Source organism: Anabrus simplex, chromosome 1 (assembly GCF_040414725.1).
Source record: "Anabrus simplex isolate iqAnaSimp1 chromosome 1, ASM4041472v1, whole genome shotgun sequence".
NCBI lineage: Eukaryota > Metazoa > Arthropoda > Insecta > Orthoptera > Tettigoniidae > Anabrus > Anabrus simplex.
This window is the reverse complement of record NC_090265.1, coordinates 1,506,628,642-1,506,649,605: the sequence shown is the minus strand read 5'-3', so window position 1 is coordinate 1,506,649,605 and position 20,964 is coordinate 1,506,628,642. Positions and strand designations below refer to the sequence as shown.

Sequence of the window (20,964 nt, the reverse complement as noted above, 5' to 3'; positions counted from 1 at the left end):
TGTTGACAGTGATGCCAGTACATTAGAGGGAATATCATTAGGGTTAAATATTTTAAACTAGAAAGGATTTTAGTGATTAAATGGCAGGACATCTTATGATAGAATTTAGTTGCTTGTATTATCATACAAATGTAAAACAAATTCAAGTGTATCTCCCAAAGGATAGAGAGTAAATAATCTTTCAGAAGGCTATATTCAGAAGCTTTGGAGTCTTCATAAAGTTTCACTTTATTTGGATAATTCATGGAAAGAACTTAACTGAACTTAACTGACAGAATGATGCATCATTCAAATACAAAATCTACTGTATTTAGATGATTCTATAAGAAAAGGAAGAAGGCATAAACAGGTTCAAGGAAGGACATTCCAGGGATCATTAATGAACAAGGGGAGTATATATGTGAAGACTTGCAGAAGATGGAACTGTTTTAATTTTTTTTTTTTTTTTAATTTGCTTTTCATTGCACCAACACAGATAGGTCTTATGGTGATGTTGAGATACGAAAGGGCTAGGGGTAGGAAGGAAGCATCTGTGGCCTTGATTAATGTATAGCCCCAGCATTTACCTTGTGTAAAAATTGGAAACCAGAGCTGCCAATAGTGGGATTCGAAACCCTCTACCTATTTCCTGAACGCAAGGCAGAAGTATTTAGTTAACCAAGTGTAAAGATAGTTTGATATAAATATAATGTCTGGGTTGAGGAGGTGACTAATACTGGTGAAGTACTGAAATTTACGTATGAAAATAAAGACATTTACAAAAAGATACAAAAGTTGGAACCTAGAAAAGCAGCCAGGATTGATAATATTTCTGGTGATATACTGAAAGCAATATGTTGGGATATAGTGCCATATCTGAAATATTTGATTACTGTTTGTATGAGGGAGCTATACCAAATGAATGGAGAGTTGCTATAGTATTCCAAGTGCACAAAGGAAAGGGTGATAAACATAAAACTGATAACTACAGGCCAGTCAGCTTGATGTGATTTGCTAGTAAGCTCTGGGAAAGCATTCTTTCTGATTATATAAGAAATGTTCCAAAATAACTAACTGGTTTGATAAAAGGCAGTTTGGCCTTAGGAAAGGTTATTCCAGTGAGTCTCAACTTGTAGGATTCCAGCAAGATACAGCAGATATTTTAGATTAAGGTCAGATTGACTGTATTGATATTCACCTCTCCAAGGCTTTGGACTGGGTGGTTAAATGTCTAGAAAAGATAACTCGGATAATTAGAGTAGGTGTAGCATTATCTGGTACTATAATAATCAAGAGGAGGGGTCCCCCGCAAGGTGGTGATGGTGGTGGTTATTGTCTTAAGAGGAAGTATGACTAGGCTATCATCCTCTATAGATCCCATATTATTCAACCTTTATGTTTTCTCATTTATATAAATGATATGAGTAAGGAACTGGAAATACAGATGAGGGTTTTTTTCCAGATGACATTATACTGTATAAAGTAGTAAATAAGTTGCAGGATTATGAGCAATGACTACAAAAAGACCTCAACAATATTGTGATGTAGACAGCAGTCAATGATATGATGGTAAACAGGATGAGAAATAAGGTTGTAAGTTTCACCATGAGGAAAAGACCCCTCAGTTTTAATTACTTTGTTAATGGGGTGAAAGTACATCACCGGGCGAGTTGGCCATGCTGTTAGGAGCACGCAGTTGTCCAGCTATCCAGGAGATAGTGGGTTCGAATCCCACTGTCAGCAGCCCTGAAGATTGTTTTCCGTGGTTTCCCATTTTCACACCAGGCAAATGCTGGGGCTGTACCTTAATTAAGGCCATGGCCGCTTCCTTACCATTCGTAGGCCTTTCCTGTCCCATCATCGCCATAAGACCTATCTGTGTCGGTGCGATGTAAAGCAAAAAAAAAAGTACATCAAGGGGATCTCTGGGAAGTACCTCAATGTTAATATATGGAAAGATTTTCACTGGAGTAATCACATTAACAAGGTTGTAAATAAAGGTTACGGATCTTTTCATAATGTTATGAGGGTATTTAGGGGTTGTAGTAAGGATGTAAAGGAGAGGGTGCTTAAGTCTCTGCTAGGACCCAAATTAGAATATGGTTGCAGTGTATGGGATCTGTACCAGCATCACTTTACACATGAACTAGAATAGATCCAAAGGAAAGCAGTGTGATTTGATATGGGTGATTTTCATAAAAATAGTAGTGTTATGAAAATGTTGCAAATTTTGGGCTGAGAAGGTTTGGGAGTAAGGAAACAAACTGCTCAACTAAGCGTTATGTTCTGGAGGGGTTGGTGGAGTAATGGCCTGGAATGATATTAGTTGAGAAATAAGCTTGAGTGGAGCTTTCAAAGGTAGGAAAGATTATAATATGAAGATAAAGTATGAATTCAAGGGGACAAATTGGGGCAAATAGTCCTTTATAGGAAGAAGAATTAGGGAATGGAATAATTTATAATTTATCGATGAATTTCCAAGTTCTTTGAAATTATTTACGAAAAGACTAGGTAAACAAGTGATAGGGAATCTGCCACCTGAGCGACAACCCTAAATGTAGATCAGTGATGATGGATTGAGGACTGAATTTAACTTTTTTTGAGAATTTTCATAATTGTCGGTCTAGAAAACAAAGAATAACAGCCGAGAGGATTTGTCGTGCTGACTACACGACACCTCATAATCTGCAGGCCTTCAGGCTCACCAGCGGTTGCTTGGTAGGCCAAGGCCATTCGGGGCTGTTGCGTCATGAGGTTTGGTTTTTCATAATTGTATTTCTATTCAATTTTCCTTATCCGTAATAGGGTAGAGTAACTCATTGATTGAAACACGTATTGAAAATAATTTTTACCGGTAGAAATATAATGAGGCTGCCTCTGTGGTGTAGTAGTTAGTGTGATTAACTGCCACCCCCGGAGACCTGGGTTCGATTTCCGGCTCTGCCACAAAATTTGAAAAGTGGTACGAGGGCTGGAACAGGGTCCACTCAGCCTCGGGAGGTCAAATGAGTAGAGGTGGGTTTGATTCCCACATCATCCATCCTGGAAGTGGTTTTCCGTGGTTTCCCCACTTTTCCTCCAGGCAAATGCCGGGATGGTACCTAACTTAAGGCCACGGCCACTTCCTTTCCTCTTCCTTGTCTATCCCTTCCAATCTTCCCATCCCCCACCAAGGCCTCTGTTCAGCACAGCAGGTGATGCCACCCGGGCGAGGCACTGGTCATCCTCCCCAGTTGTATCCCCCGACCCAATGTTTCACGCTCCAGGACACTGCCCTTGAGGCGGTAGAGGTGGGAGCTCTTGCTGAGTCCGAGGGAAAAGCCAACCCTGGAGGGTAAACAGATTAAGAAAGAAAGAAATATAATGATCTAGATTAACATCCAGAAACTAGAATGTGACAGCAGGTTTAATTAAGACAATGAAATTCTCTCTGTTTAATAGACCAAAACTGACAAAATTTTCTTATTGCAATATGATTTATCACAGAAGAAACACGTTCATATACAGTTATTTAAAGAATGTACTTGCTCACTCCAAATATGGATAGTTCAGATAATAGTACAATAATCTATGATACCCATACCTAACAGTTGACTTATTAATTCATCAGAGACATGAAGCTAGGATGTGAAGGTACCGTATTTGGTAATGGTAAAACCACAGTTGATAGGAAGACAACAATGTCTGTGAAGATGTGGAACTTATTTTTGTCCTTTTATATTTTGTATATTGGTCCTTGTCTCTCCTTTCTGTTACTCTCACTGTCCAGACTTGTATGCCATTTAGTTTATCCTTTGAGTAGTACATATCCTTCTTTACATTCTTGTCTTTGAACATATATTCCTGTACTTGTTTGTTCTTCTTTCAGTTACATATACTGTATATAATTCATTCGCCAATGTTCTATACAATACTTACAGGTAGATGTTTATTGTCTCCTAATACTGAACTAATCAAAAAATACATTCAGGTCATCAACATGCATATCATATAAAAATTTAATGTGTTTGTGTCAGTATCTTCCCAATAATATATGTGAATATTGACTTCCAGAGCTACATCCAGATGTCAGTAGTTGCATCATTTATCATAGAATCATACTAGAAAAACATAATTAGGAAAACAGTTTCCCTTAACAGGATAATCATCCATTGTTATTTGTAACTCTGACTACTGGGAAAAACACCCAAAATATTGGTTAACATTAAGTTACAATTGATACATCTCATACTGGTTCTGTATTGACTTACATGACAAATTACATTTTTTTCTATATTGGCCTAAGGAAAGATATATTTTTACACCTTTTTAATACTTCAATATTTTAAAAATTATTAAAATTACAAATTGTAATACTGGTACATGTGTTGGTCGAAGTTTGACGTTCAACTATATTTACATTAAAGCTTACATAAAAGTTTAATGTTTACTTGAAAGAAATGCATATCATGTATACATTAACAGAAAAGTTGTTGCTAGGTCAATAAATAAATGTCCATATGCCTTGTGAGGATTTGACAACCTTGCTGTACCCTTAACACTTGTGTCCCTTACATAACAATAAAATGTGAAGTACTGGTTCATAGTTAACATGACATATAAAAAACTTGTTTTTACAGAGTATAGATGCTAAAATGTCATAGATTTGGAAAGAACATTCAAAAACAAACAATATATCTCTGGTGATTGTTTTGATTTTTCAATAAGAAAATGCAATAAAATAATTTTTAACAGAGTTTTTATTCTTAATTTTTTGAAAAATGAATATTATGTCATTATCTTAATATATTTGTGCAATCCAATGGGTTCTTAAATTTGACATATAAAATGTTAACCTCAAAGCTGTATTAAAGTCATGGACATATAAATAATTAAATCTTGTATTGAAAATACTGGTACCGTAATATATTTCTGAAAAAAATTAAATAATGTTGGAAAAAGATTATTCATTCATTGTCTGCAGAAGTGGCTCATTGTGTAGGTTACTGTAGTCATATCCAACTTCATGAACCATGGGGAACAGTTAAGTGGCCTAGTAAGTGGTCTTGGGAGTCGGAATACTAGTTGCTGTGGAATGGGAGTGGGCATCTCGGACATATTCTGAGTCATGGCCCTCCTTGTGCTCAGACGGCTAGGACTATACCATTAACAGTGGTCCTTAACCCGTTAGAGAGGAGATCCTCACTTGAACTATGTGTAAGTAAGGGTAGCATCCTGCTCCACAGAAGTTTCACCGAGCATGCTCAGAACATTTTAAGCAAGCTTTGGATATGGGAGTAATGGAGTCCCACTCTTGTTCGACAGGTGAGGGACTTCTAGGAAACAACTTGGCAAACAAAATGGAATTTGATGGGGAGCTATTAATATTAATGGAGCTTATGGAAGGAAGAAAGAAAGAAAGAAAGAAAGAAAGAAAGAAAGAAAGAAAGGAAAGAAAGAAAGAAAGAAAGAAAGAAAGAAAGAAAGAAAGTAGAACTCAAAGTAAAGAAGATGAATCTGGATGTGCTAGGAGTAAATGTTATTTGGGTAAGGGGAGATAACGAGGAAGAGATAGGTGATTGTGAAGTGTACTTGACAGGTGTTGAAAAGGGAAGGGCAGTGTGGGATAGGGCTGTTCATCAGGGATACTATTGCACACGACATAGTTTCTGTTAGGCATGTGAATGTGCAAATAATGCTGGTAGATTTGACAGCTGAGGGAATTAGGATGAGAAATATCTCAGTGTATTCACCATGTGAGGGTGCAGATGAGGATGAAGTTGACTAACTTGATGAAACATTGAGTGACATTGCAGTCAGGGTCAATAGCAAGGATAGGGTAGTGCTAATGAGAGAGCTGGAAATACAAGCTAATAGGAATGGGAAGTGTTTGCTGGACTTCTGTGCTGATATGGGTTTTAGCAGTTATGAATACAGTCTTCAAGCATAAGGCTATCACCACTACACATGGAAAGGTAGGATCCGTAGTGAACTAAATATCTCTAGGCCTAGGATATAGAAAGCGAAATCTGTCTGCAGAAGAATAAGGGTAGAAAATCTCCAGGACGAGCAAATTAGAAGTATGTGGATATGATTAGTGAAAAGTTCCAAACAAGGTACAGTAAGCAGTTTAGGATATAGAAAGAGAATGGGTGGCATACAGGGATGGTGAAGTAGAAACAGCAAGGGAATGTCTAGGAACACCTGTGTGTAAAGATGGGGAAAAAGCGAACATCTTGGTGGAATGATGAAGTGAGAGCAGCTTGTAAACTAGAAAAGAAGGCATATAAGAAATGACTCCAAACACTGATTCAGACAGATGTAGATGAAAGAAACAGAGCAAAACAAATAGTTGTTGAATCAAGAAAGAAGTTGTGGACAGTAATAAAGAAAGGAAGGGAGGGAGAAAGGAAATGAACAGTGTTTTGGATAATTCAAGTGAACACATAATAGATCCCAGGGAATCACTGGACAGGTGGAAGGAATATTTTGAAAATCATCTCAACGTAAAAGGAAATCTACCTGGTAAAATGTCATGAACAATCAAGCTCATGGGAAGGACAGTGATGTTGGTGAAATTACACTTTATGAAGTTGAAGGTAAATAAACTCCATTGTCACAAGGCAGCAGGAATAGATGAAATTAGACCCAAAATAGTAAAATATATTGGGAAAACAGGGGTAAAAAGGCTTCATAGACTAATAAGATTAGCATGAAGTGTTAGTAAGATACCTTCTAATTGGACAAAAGCAGTAACTGAACCTATCTATAAGTAAGGGAACTTGAAGGATTGTTTGTGCCAAAAGCCTGCAATCTAATACTGTATCTTGAAACTTGAAAATAGGTGCAATGAGTATAGTACGAAAATGAGCCTTTCCAAGACTAAATTGATGTCTGTAGGTAATAAATCCAAGACAACTCCAAGAGAAATCCAAGAGAGAATGTCAGATTGGGGATACAAAGCTGGAACAGGTAGATAATTTCCAGTATTTATGATGTGTGTTCTCTCTTGATGGTAGTATATAGTAAGTGAAATTAAATCAAGGTGCAGTAAAGCTAATGCAGTGAGCTCACAGTTGAGATCAACAGTATTGTGTAATAAGGAAGTCAGCTCCTGGATGTATCTTTATATCAGTCTGCTTTTAGACCAACTTTGCTTTATGGGAGTGAAAGCTGGGTGGACTCAAGGATATCTTATTCATAAGTTAGAAGTAATAGAAATGAAAGTAATGAGAATGATTGCTGCTACAAACAGATGAAAAAAATGGTAGGAAGGTACTCATAATGAGGAGATAAAGGCTAAGTTAGGAATAAACTCAGTGGATGAAGCTGTACGCATAAACCGGCTTCAGTGGTGGGGTCATGTAAGACGAATGGAGGAGGTAGGTTGCTTAGGAGAATAATGGACTCTGTTATGGAGGGTAAAAGAAGTAGAGGGAGACTCTGTTTCTAACGATTTAAAAATAAGAGGTATAGAACTAAACGAGGCCACAGAACTAGTTAAAAATAGAGGATTATGGCAGGGTTTAGTAAATTTACAGAGGCTTGCAGACTGAATGCTGGAAGGCATAACAGTCTATAATGAAGATGTATGATGTGTGTATCGTATGCGCACTTTTTAGTGATAGATTTTTGTACTGGGTTGAGGAGTAAGGAGGGAGCACTACCAGTTCCGGTAATACAGCCAACTGAAAAGAAATGAAATCTAAATTGAATCGATAATATGATCGATCGATATGAATTTTCTAAACCTTTATTATCTTACGCCAACAACTGTGTCACACACACACACACACACACACACACAATATATAATACTATATAACATTTCTCGATGCGAAACTTGTTCCTAGCATGAATTCTATTGTTTGGCTTTGTTGTGTAAACAACAACCGTACGAGTACGTAAAGTGCACACAAGATGTCGCACAGCGATCATAAGCGATTCTTAGTTTGTGTTTCAAAGGTTGCCAATCCGAATCTCGAACATAACCGAAGTCGATCGATCCAGCACTAGGGTGTAAACCTATCGCTAAAAAGTGCACAGATAATACATATGTCTGTGGAATGTTGTTAGTTGTCTGTTTTTTCTTGGAGTTTGGTAGAAAATGCTGTTTTTGTCAACATGGAAAAGAGCTGTTGTAGATATGATTATGTGGCTCGAAAAATGTTCATTTTTATAAATTGATGTCCCATTGGAATGGAATCTTGTTTACTCTCTGACTAGCTGGAGGTTAAACTATCTGAGTGACTGTTGAATGAAATTAATAAGAATAAGAACTTTCTGTTGCATTTTTATTGCATTTTCTTTAAAGAATAAATCAAAACAATTACCAAAGATGTACTGTATATTTTTAAATGTTCTTTCCAGTATTATAAATTTTACATCTTTACTTTGTAAAAACAAGTTATTTTTAACGTGTCATGTTAACTATATACTTCACATTTTATCGTTACATAAGAGACACAAGTGTTATGGGTAAAATAAGTTTCTGGAACCCATACAAGGCATTTACATAATATGAACATTCATTCATTAACCAACAACAACATTTCTGTTAATGTATATTTAATATGTATTTATTTCATGTATATGTTATACTTTTATCTAAGCCTTAGTGTATATGTAGCTGATGAAGGTCCAACTTTAACCAAAACATGTACTACAATTTCTAATTTTGATCATTTTTAAAATTGTGAAGTAATGGAAAAGGTGAACAAATATTTTTCCTTATAGGAATAAAATTTAAAATTTAGTAATGACTTTGTATTTTGATTCCTGGTACTGCCAGAAATTTAAGAATGGCAGGAAGACTGGTATGTGGTTAAAATGGTACATGCAACTCCCCTCTATTGGAGAACTGCACCACCTCGGGATGAGGATACGAGTTTACTTTCTGGCATCTTTATGTCTCAGTCTAAGGAATTTTGAAGTTCCCCATTATCCAAAATCATTTGGACTATTTTGGTAGATAGTCATGAGTAGATTCTTAATTCAGGTGCAAAATGTTTTGTTACCATTATCAGTGCACATTTCAAAATTTTCAGAGTACGGTATATGCAGTACCTATGATATCATTTATATAAAATCACCACTAATGATTAAAAAACACCGTCTTGTTTAGAGTTGAAATAAGCTTTGCTATCTGATTAATAAGGATGATATTTTTATATCTTTGCAGTTACTTGATCACTAATCATCAAAGAAATTATATTAGTTCAAAATTTTAAAATTATTCTTCACTATACTTAAGTATATTTAGTCATTTTCCACAGTATTTAATTGCATTTATTTCCATGTTTGTAGGGTCCTAAAGGTGAAAAAGGAGCCAAAGGAGAAGCAGTAAGTTATTTAAGAACAAACTACAGTTTTAATATATTGAATTTGATAATGTATATCCCAATCCCAGTGGTGTGTTTAATTGAGCAGTGTCAGGTTGCTCTTGAACTCTTAAAAGCTTGTGTGGTAGGAAGCTCAAACACTAAAAATCCTACAATTAATGTTAACCCTTTTCATTTTATTTCTATTAATCATTGTGTTTGAATTGTCCAGGGCAAGTTACACTAAAATAATGGTACAAAATGAATTGAAACTATTAGAATTAAGTAGCATAATCACATAATTATAATATAAAATCAAACAATGGTACTGATCGAGTGCTTGGGATGAAATCATAATTTATGTACTACAACATTAAAGTAATGCCACTATCTACCCATTAGACTTGCCATGGCTCAGCCTAGTTCTACTTGATCTTCTACTTAAGAGCCACATTTTATCAAATTAAATGTTGTCATGGACATCTTTTGAGTTCATTGGTAATAAGTACAAATAGGACGTAAGAATGAGCAATAGCTATGAGGGTTGGTCAAATCTGAATGAGACATTTTAAAATAGTCTTCATTATATTAATGTGTATTGAAACAGGGTATTTTCAGAAGAAGAATGAAAATGAAGATCAGATATAATGAAGAAATACTGGAAGAACAGAAAGGAAAAAAACATAAAACATCATAGAAGACCGGACAGAAATTGACTACAGTGGTCCAATTTTTACAAGTAATAAACTTCATTCCGGTTCTGTATTGACTTCAAATATCTGAAGATGAAATTTAAAAGAATTCAATTATATTAAGTCCACCTATTCAGTACATTTCTACCATTTAGTAAATGGTCTGTCTAAACGTTACATAGTTGTTTAAAATAACTTGGACATGTTTCGACCTGGCAAAATAACAAAGAAGGAAGACATACAACAAAACCAGTGATACATGAAAATCTGAGATAACATACAGTCAACAAATGCAATGGGAGTCTATGTTAAAATGTACACAGCTTTAGTATTAAAAATATATTCAACAAGTACAATGGAAACTGTTAAAAATGTACATGGATTCAAACTTGGACAAAATAAGTGTGTAAGTGTGGGTCCAACCATATTTAGTACAATATTAGTTGGCTGGAGGAAATACTTAAAGAATACTGAAGATAGTTAGATGTTGTTTTAATCTGTCATGCTTCAGAAAAATGGAGTGAAGTTTTAAAAAGAAGAACAAAAGTATAGCCAGGATCTGAAAGTGGAAATAAAAAGCCGAGTATGAGAATGAAAAATGAGGTAGAGGTTCAAGATAGCATGAGGAGTCGCAAAACATTACTCACGTCCTCTTTCCTCCAGCCCTATGCTTGTGTAGATCAGGTTGGGTCGGTATTGACCTCCATACTGACTGGCAACTGTTCCGATGTTGCGTTGGTGGGAGAAACGGCGGGTGAGGGGAAGAAGAGTGAGTGGAAGTATGGAAAGACAGACCAGTAATGTGTGTTGTGACAGATTTAATTCAGCTTTCACCGAGCTCGATAGCTGCAGTCGCTTAAGTGCGGTCAGTATCCAGTATTCGGGAGATAGTAGGTTCGAACCCCACTGACGGCAGCCCTGAAAATGGTTTTCCGTGGTTTCCCATTTTCACACCAGGCAAATGCTGGGGCTGTACCTTAATTAAGGCCACGGCCGCTTCCCTTCCACTCCTAGCCCTTTCCTGTCCCATCGTTGCCGTAAGACCTATCTGTGTCGGTGCGACGTAAAACAACTAGCAAAAAAAAAAAAAAAAAAAAAAAAAAATTCAGCTTTGCTTAAAATCTTTCTCGATTATTGTGTCAACCAGGATATTTGTTTTTTCTTGGATTTTGTTAAGATTATAGATGGGATTTGATTTTGAATTGAAGTTTATATCAATATTTTCCAAAATGTTTAATAAAGTTTCCTTTGTGGCTATATGTAGGATATTTAGATCTTTATCTATGGTGGAGAATGAATGACTGTGATCTTTCATGTGTTCACTCATAGTAGAAAATCTTTTATATTTAGCTGTATCATCATGTTCTTTGTAGCGGATATGCAAGTTTCTCCCAGTTTGTCCGATATTGCACTGGTTACACATCAATTTGTAGACCCCCGATTGCAAATGTTTGTTGGATTTGTTAAGTGTGTTTGTGTTATAGAAAAGTTTAGAAGTAGTGTTTTTGGTTCTAAAGGTGACACTGAGGTTCTGTTTTTTAAAAATGTTTGCAATTTGGTACATGTTATTGCTTTTATTGCTAATATAATTGAATTCTTTTAGAATTTCACCTTCAGATACAGTGGTCCAATGCGGCTGTAAAAGTGCAATAATAATAATTGAAACAGAGATAAACATTTTTTTTCAGCCTCCAATAATATCTATATAGGTCTTTTTAGCTGATGCCCATGGGTGACCTGCATGTTTTGATGATCCATAGCTGTTCAGTGCTTTTCTTCCAATTTTTTTTTGTAGCAGCAAGCATGTGGGCCCTAGCATTATTGTGAAGAAGCAGGATGCTGTGGATCAGAATTTTGTGTCTTTTAGAACAACAGGCCTCTCTAACCTTGCCCAAGATTTTATAGTATAATAAACCAGTGACAGTTTGTTGTTCAAGTACAAAATCAATGTACACAACACTTCTAGCATACTAAAAGGTGGTCATGAGAACCATACCAGCAGCCCAACAGGTTTTGTTTCTTCACTGGAGTTGTTTCCCCTCCTGCATGTCACTCCATACTTAATCTCTTCATTTCTGGGGGTATAGTAGTGTACACATGTTTCACCGCAGGTCTAGTCCGACTTGTTGGCTGAACGGTCAGCGTACTGGCCTTTGGTTCAGAGGGTCCCGGGTTCGATTCCCGGCCGGGTTGGGGATTTTAACCTTAATTGGTTAATTCCAATGGCACGGGGGCTGGGTGTATGTGCTGTCTTCATCATCATTTCATCCTCATCACGACGCGCAGGTCGCCTACGGGTGTCAAATGGAAAGACCTGCACCTGGCGAGCCGAACCCGTCCTGGGATATCTCGGCACTGAAAGCCATACGACATTTCATTTCATCGCAGGTCTGAATGTACAACAAAAATGGTTCTTCAATTTCAAAGCAATGTAAAAGCTCCTGAGAAATTTAATTTATATTCTTGTTACCCAGCTTGAAGCAACTTTGGGTAAACTTAACTCCTTTATAATGATTGTCTGAACACTTTCATAACTTAAACCACTTACTACACTAATTTCAAGAACTTTTTTTTTTTTTTACAACGTGCTTTACATTGCACTGGCACAGATAGTCTTATGGTGACAATGGGATACGAAAGGGCTAGGAGTGGGAAGGAAGTGTCCGTGGCCCTAATTAAGGTACAGATACCTGGAGGGAAAGTGGGAAACCACAGAAAACCATCTTAAGGGCTGCCGACAGTGGGGTTCGAACCCACTATCTCCCGAATGCAATGTCACGGCTGCATGCCCTTAACTGCATAGCCAACTTGCTCAGTAACTCTTATTGTGTGCTGTGAAGAAGGTCTTGATTTTCAAAGTGTTCTGCAGTGTAATTCTGGTTCTGGGATGAAGAGAGTGAGTCAGGTTAGAAGTTACTGCCCAACCAAAATAAAAAGACTTCAAGAGAGTATCAGCTATTTTGCTGCAAGATAGTTAATGGTCTTCTGTTGTTGATGATTATTGCTGCTCTTCAAATTCAAATATTCTGCTGTACGATACAATCAAGTAAATCAACTGATTCATATAATTTTACATTTGTAGTTCAAGTCTCTGGCTCAGTTTCAAGAAACATTATTGAGTCACTATTTAGGTGTCTTCCCATGTACTTGAGACATTTCAGCTATTAAGAACAGTTTTAATTGAATTAGCATGTAGGATCTGTCTAAGTATTAAGAATTTAGTTTTTACTTCAGTTCTATTGTTTTGGTTAACCTGTTATTATCAGGATACACCTAAATTCAGTTTTGAATTGTAGTGTAGTTATTTTATTAGATACAGTAGTATCTTGCTTGCTATACTGGTGTGTAATCCTTGTATAATGCTTTTGTTATTTCAGCATTTAACTTAACGGCAGTTTTGATTTCTATCAGAGCACAGTACATATTTAGTTTTATTGCATAATCCTTGTGTAGCCCTTTTGACATTTCAAAATTTAATGGTAGTTTTCTTTCCTGTTTGCTAATAATAATAATAATAATAATAATAATAATAATAATAATATATTTTATTTTCTTTAATTTTTTTTGCAAGGGAGTGTGGAAAATCTTTCATAAGACGCTTGTTAGGGTCCGCACTCAACAAGTGGAGATTCTTACCCACTAAAAACCACACTCCCTTTTCCCACGATGTTTATCTCCGCCCCGGAAACTGCTCTCACATTACTTCAGGACGGATGTCGTGCTTAATGCATCTTGTGCTTCGTCTTCCTTCTTCTGCTTTACTGTCTGTTGTAATCGTCCAGGTCCTTCTTCTTCTGATGCAGAATATTTTCTATGTAGACTGCCACCTGGTCCCAAGATTCTTGACTTCATAGCATTACTGACACGATACCTTCTGGCGTCAATTCTCCCTACATAACTTCTAAGCATCTTCTTTGTGGCAGCCAATGAATGCACACAAAGAAAGTATGTAATACGTCATCGATATCACCGCAGTATATGCACACTGGACTAGTTGCTAGCCCTAGCCTATGAAGAAATTTTCGGAAGTATCCATGACCTGTCAAGAACTGTGTGAGATAGTAGTTCACTTCACCATGATTTTGGCCAACCTATATGCCCAGAGAAGGTATCAGTCTTTTCGTCCATTTCCCTCTAGAGTCATCTTCCCATCTTGTTTGCCATCGTTGCATTCTGCGACTAAGAGCCAAAGTCTTTGCTCTTTTCCTTCCTAGCTCTTCTTGTGTGAGCCAAATTTCTTGTCTTTCGAAGGCCAACAAGTCAATAGGAGTTACTGCTGCTACTACTAGAATCGCAGTCATGGTTTTCTCTGCCTTATCTGTTACCCGTTGGATGTGGTCCCAATATGTAAGCTTAGTATCAAGCATTACACCAAGATATTTTGTGCTCCTAGTTGTTTCAATGGCTATCTGCCCAATCCGCATCAGTATAACAGTATTAATCCTTTTCCTCGTCAGGAGGACATTTTCCGTTTTATGATCTGCAAGTTCTAACTGGTGATTTATCATCCATTCTATGACACGTCGCATTACCTGGTTCAATTTAAATTGAGCCAGCTCTAGGTTATCGGTTACTATCACAGCAGCCACATCATCAGCATAACCCACAAGTTTTACATCTTCTGGCATCTCCAGCTGTAACAAACCATCATACATGATATTCCAAAGGTGGTCCGAGAATTGAGCCTTACGTTGCACCAGCTGTGAGCCGTTTTCTTCTCTGACCATTTTTCGTGTCGTATAACAATGTACGGTCTTTCAAGTAGTCTCGCAGTATATACATGAGATATTCTGGTAGCTTGAAAGTTTCTTGTAGAGCTTCCAAAATATCACTCCATCTTGCCGAGTTGAAAGCATTTTTAACATCTAGAATCACAAGAAGCGTCACCTTTCTAGAGTAATGATTACCCATTTGAGCTCGTTCTGCTGTCTTCACCACTTCCTTCACAGCATCTAACGTTGAGTGACCTCTGCGAAATCCATGTTGTTGGTCAGAAAGGTCGCCAGCTAATCAGACTGCTGCTAGTATTCTCGGTTGTAGTAGCTTCTCTAAACCTTTCCCGGTGGTGTCCAGCATACATAGAGGTCTGTAACCCCCAGTTTTCCCTTTACTGATCAGAACCAATCTAGCTATCTTCAAACGAAAGCTAAAAATTCCCGCTTCCAAACAATGATTATACATTCTCAACAGCAGTTGAGGACATAATTCGACTACCACCTTCAGTACTTCTGCTGGAATACCATCTGGTCCAGGGGCTTTCTTATTTCTAAGGGAATTAATTGCTGTTATCAATTCTTCAGTTGTAAAAGGTGGTACATTATCTAGTTCTTTCTCGGCCTCATCATCAATCCTCTTTGCATGATCAGGGAATAGTATGTGTACTATTTCTTCCATGGTGCGTGGATCCATGATAGGGCTTGGTAGCATTCCAAATTTCTTCATAACAATTTTATACCCTAATCCCCATGGATTTTCATCCACTTCCTTAGACATTTCCCAACACTTGTCGGCTTTACTATTTTTAATTTTATTTTGCAGTCTTTTCTTCATAGTCTTAAACTCTACTGAGAGATCTTCATCGTTATGTCATGCTCTTTGTGTCCTTCGTCTGAGTCGCAGGCATTGTTTCCTCAGCTCAGCAATTTCTTCATTCCACCAATATGCTGGACGCTTGCCTCTCCATTGTTTGATTCTGGTCATTGATGCGTCACATGCTTACTGAAGGAGCCTCATGGTGTGTTCCACACATTTATTAGCAATTATGCTTCTTTTGCCTCCGTGACATGTATCCGTCATACAGTCCATTCCATTCTGTATTACTTCATGAAATCTTTCTCTATCCATAGTGGCTATGTTCCATCTTTCTGGCTAGCGCGTGGTAATCCTTAGATGCTGAGTCTCTTGAAGTACACGAAAAGTGATATACTGATGATCGCTTCCAGTATATTCTTCAATTACTCGCCATTCAGTTATCCTAGATGCAATGTCTTCAGAAGCAAAGGTTACATCTGGTATAGTTCCCTGACACCCTGGTTGCCGAAAAGTTGTTACATTACCCACATTGATAACCATTAATCCCAATCTGGCGACCATCTCCATTGTACACCACCCTCTAGAATCTGTTTGAGGCATGTTCCATTCAACTGCTTGAGCATTAAAATCACCAGCAACAACTAGGTTAGTGTTCATCCCTTGCAGAGTATCTTTAAGCCCATCTAGTTTTGTCTGAAAGTCAGAAATAGCCTCATTCAGGGTAAAATAACAGCTGACAAAAATTACCTTCTCAACTTGGACTCAGACAAACCCATCTCCGCATCCTTGATTTATAACTGAATATTTTCCAAGGTCTGGTAGCCATATCGCAGCTGTCCCTAGATTGTCTGAAAACCAGCCTGGTTGATCTCTGTCTTGATATTGTTCGCTAAGAATCAAGATGTCTGCTCCTATCTCATAAGCAATCTGCATCAATAGATCATTGGCAGTTAGACTCCTGTGTATATTGGCTTGAAGGATCTGTACCATTCACTACTGCTTTTTGGCCTTCATGCTTCATGAAACACAATACACTTGCCTGGGCCAAGAGAGCATGATTTCGTTTTGACTCTTCAATGCCCATATCTGTGCAAATTATGCATCGTGAATTCGTTTTGCATCCTACTGCCTTGTGACCAGCTTCCCCGCACTTAAAGCAGAGTTTACTTCTGCCCAATCCTTTACAGTTTCGTGCTTGATGCCCGACAGACATCTAAAGCACCGAGGAACTATGACCCACCGCCTTACTCTGCAGTACAGCCAGCCTACTTTAATGTTGCGTATGTCTAACAGCTTTCGTGCCTCGCTATCTTCTATTTCCACAATGGCGAGTTTTTGTCCCCTGCTGTTCGGATTTGTGATTGAGACCTTCAATTCTTGATTAAGATTTTCTAATTCTCATCTTACAGCCTCCTCTACGTCGGAAATAGTGGTGGCACTGTCCATATCCCGAATTTCCAATGTAGTTCTAGTCATCAAAACCTTTACTTCGCCATCATGTCCAAGAGCACCTTTAAGTGATTTATTAAAATTTTCTCTATTCTCCTTTTCCGTGGCCTTATACGAGGTTTGTCCGGAAAATACATATAAATCCGTCGGGGTGACGTATCACGTATCGTGGAGGCGCCGCCAGGTGGCACTGCTGTTGTCGCCAATCTTCTCAACGCTCAGTTCGAGTCGGAGAGCTCTGCGTTTCAGTAGCAGTGTGCGGCTGCTTGTTGAAAGTTACCCGTTTTCACCTGCCGTCGGTATGGAGCTCTCTCTGATTGAGGAACAGCGCATCAACATCAAGTCTCAGAGCTCGTGTGGCCCGAGTTCGACCGGATTTGGCACAAGGGGGCAGGTGGATCCTTCATCACGACAATGCGCCCGCTCACACGTCGCTCGTTGTGCGTGAGTTTTTGCCCCGAAGCTCAATCACCGTGACAGACCACCCGCCTTATTCACCCGATTTAGCCCCTTGTGACTTCTTCCTGTTCCCGAAATGCAAATTGGTACTTCGGGGGCGGCACTTGGGTGATGTGGAAGCCATTAAGGGAGAAACAACACGGCAACTGAACAGCATCACAACTGAAGACTTTCAACAATGTTATCAACAGTGGAAACGGCATTGGCAGAAGTGCATCTTGTCTCAGGGAGAGTACTTTGAAGGAGACCATATTGTAATACCTGAATAATTGTCAAATAAAGTTATTATTCAACTTTTATACGTATTTTCCGGACAAACCTCATATTCAAGAAGAACCGCTCCAGATATAGTTTTCCCGATCGATCTAATACCAGCGCCACTGTCTTCCGGGTTCACCATGCTGCAGATATCCTTCACAACATCTGCGAAAGTCTTGCCATTCTTCGGTTTAATAAGTATGGCTTCTGGGCGGCTTCTTATAGTTGAACGTTTCCGTTGCTCATTCTTTTTAACAGTTTCAGATACTGGTACTGGTTCAGGTTGAGTACCTTCATCTTCATCTGCCTTCTTCTGCCTCTGTTTCCTCTTCTTCTTCTTCTTCTTCTTCTTGGATAACACTATTTCCCAGTTATCCTGTTCTACGTTTCTGTTTGTGGTGCTCTGTTCTATTTTCTCTTGAACGGGCAAATCCTTTTGCATTAGTGCTCTAGTTGCTTTCCAAGCTTTGCTGTGCGTAGAACCTGCATCTAGGACTTCCTCCAATTTCTTTAAACCTTGCTGAATTTCCATCTTCATATTTTTCTGCTGAATTGCAAGAATACTTTTCAACAGGCCCCTGGCGATTTCCAGTTGTTCTTCCTCTTTTAACATATCCTCCATAATTTGTTGAGTGATATCAAGCCTCAAATTCATTTTTGCATTCTGTTCAATACTCCTATTGCATGTATCATGCGTGTGCTCCACGTCCGTGATATTGTGGCCATGTACCATAGATGCTGGATTCTAATCCACAGAGTCACACTGGATTCCAGCTTCAGACATCGTGCTGTATAGGGAGTCCAGATGGCTGTGACTCAGGTCGCAGAGAAATATCTATTCTCTGTTATTTTTTATGACAAAACTAGGTAACCTAAAAACGCAATTTCACTAACACACAATATCAATGTCTTGAACTTTTCACCCACTATCGTAGTTTATCCTGTTAAATATTGAAAGCACGTATATTAAATATTACTTATACTCACTTTCCATGTCAATATACCGGTGATTACCAACGAAAGCTTCGATCATTTCATGCACAACAGACTTACTGATCTTGTCACTACCAAGACGCACAACAACAACAACAACAACAACAATAATATTATGGAAATTAATAATAATAATAATAATGTTATTTGTTTTACGTCCCACTAACTACTTTTTAAGGTCTTCGGAGACGCCGAGGTGCCGGAATTTAGTCCCACAGGAGTTCTTTTACGTGCCAGTAAATCTACCGACACGGGACTGTCGTATTTGAGCACCTTCAAATACCACCGGACTGAGCCAGGATCGAACCTGCCAAGTTGGGGTTAGAAGGCCAGCGCCTTAACCGTCTGAGCCACTCAGCCCGGCATTATGGAAATTAAGATCTAATGATGAAATATACAGGAACATAGCAAACATAACAGAAACCATAAGAAAAAGGAGATTGCAATTTTTTGGACATATTTACAGAATGGATGATTCCAGATTAACAAAAAGGATTTTCAAGTATGGTACCGGTACCTACTTTTGGGAAAAAAGGCAACAACTAGCTGGATTCTAGAAGTAAAGAAAGATTTAGAAAGAAATAATATAAGAGAAGAAGAAACTATGGACAGAGAGACTTTTAGAAAGACTGTAGTAAGTGTGGAAGGATTCCAAGGAAGATTGAACAAGAAACCTGGTGCGAAATGGTCCGAGGACAGAAAGAACAGCATAGTGAAAGGATGAAAAAGTAATGGAAGGAACGGAAGAGAAAACAACAAAGTATGAATAATGGAATTGAAATTGGCATGTGGTCCTTAGCAGGCCTCATCGGAAATAATAATAATAATAATAATAATAATAATAATAATAATAATAATAATAATAATAATAATAATAATAATAATAATAATAATAATAATAATAATACATCTAAGTATTAACATATTTAGTATAACTACATTTCTATAGTTTCAGTTAGGTTGTTATTAATTAGGACACACTTCAGTAACCTAACAGTAGTGTACCGGTAGTTATTTTGTCCGTTAATATCGTGCTTGATTCATTGTCATGAAATCCTTGTATAATATACAGTATTTCTTTCCTCTGATGTATTTATTCACAGAATACTCTATTTTATTTCTGTTAATATTTTCAATGTAATTCATATTCCTGTAAAGAATATGAAAGAATAGCTGAGGGAGACAAGTGGAGAGGTGTAGGGACTGTGCATGTGAGTGGGCATTAAGAATGATGAGAGTGGACACAGCAAGTCTGAGAGAGATTATTAGGGTTTTAACAGAGTACAGGAATGAAGGTAGGTCTCCTCCTATCAATGTACAGGGTATGGAAGTAGGCAAGAAGGGGAATGAAGGGGAGAAGTTGTGGAAGATAGGTGGACTGATGTTTTAAAAGGAGGGAAAATGAGGCCTAAGGGTACTCTTCAGGGAGCAACTTGATTCAGGACAAATATTTCAGGTTCCCTATGGGAATCAACATCTATATCATCTTCAGGAGAAGTATCGGTGAGAAATCAGTATGAGTCACTGCAGGTAGAACAGTGGAAGGAAGATAGGGAACAGGAAAGTAACACAGGAGGGATTAGACAAGAGGAAAGGTAATGATAGAAAAGGGTAATATAAAGTTGAGGATAGCAAGAGGGAGGTGGAAGGTCATGAGAGGGAAAGAAAGGAGGAAGAAGTAGATTCTGCAGCCATCAGGCAAGTTAAGGGAGAACAGGAGAGGAAAGGATCAAATGAGGTGGTGTAATATATGTGAATAACATTAATAATAATAACAATAATAATAATAATAATAATAATAATAATAATAATAATAATAATAATAATAATAATAATAATAATAATAATAATAATAATAATAATAATTTGTTTATTTAATCAAGTCAGAAGCATGCAATAGAACTTTTTTTTTTTTTACATTACAATTTAGTAACAGTAAAACAGAAGGAATTTTTACACGTGTGCCAAAATGGTATTAAATAGTATTTGTCCAGAAGCGAGCAACTGTGACTGCATTTCCTTGTGTCTTGAGCAAATCCTCCTCACTGCAAGAATCAGGGCAACATGAGCACTGACATAGATGCTTGGTAGTCTGCACCTCTCCGCATTCACATAGTGGCGACACATCCAAATAGTATCCCCATTTCACTAAGTTGTCCTTAGACTTTCAATACCTGTTCTTAACCTGTTCAGTGATCTCCATGTGATCCAGTCCAAGTTGTGTCTGGTTGGTAAGCATTCAGCTGGTTTTGTCCATGTTTGAAGATAACTTATTCTGGCTGCCCACAATTTTTCTCTGGCTT

General features: G+C 37.7%; 1 protein-coding gene across 1 annotated transcript in view; it reads left to right on the top strand.

The window, feature by feature from the left end:
- Positions 1-20,964, top strand: part of LOC136861524 (collagen alpha chain CG42342) — a 381,636-nt gene that overhangs the window by 320,781 nt on the left and 39,891 nt on the right. Inside the window, exon 25 of the mRNA XM_067138827.2 lies at positions 9,265-9,300. Coding sequence (XP_066994928.1) covers positions 9,265-9,300 — 36 coding nt within the window. The remainder of the gene's footprint in view (positions 1-9,264; positions 9,301-20,964) is intronic.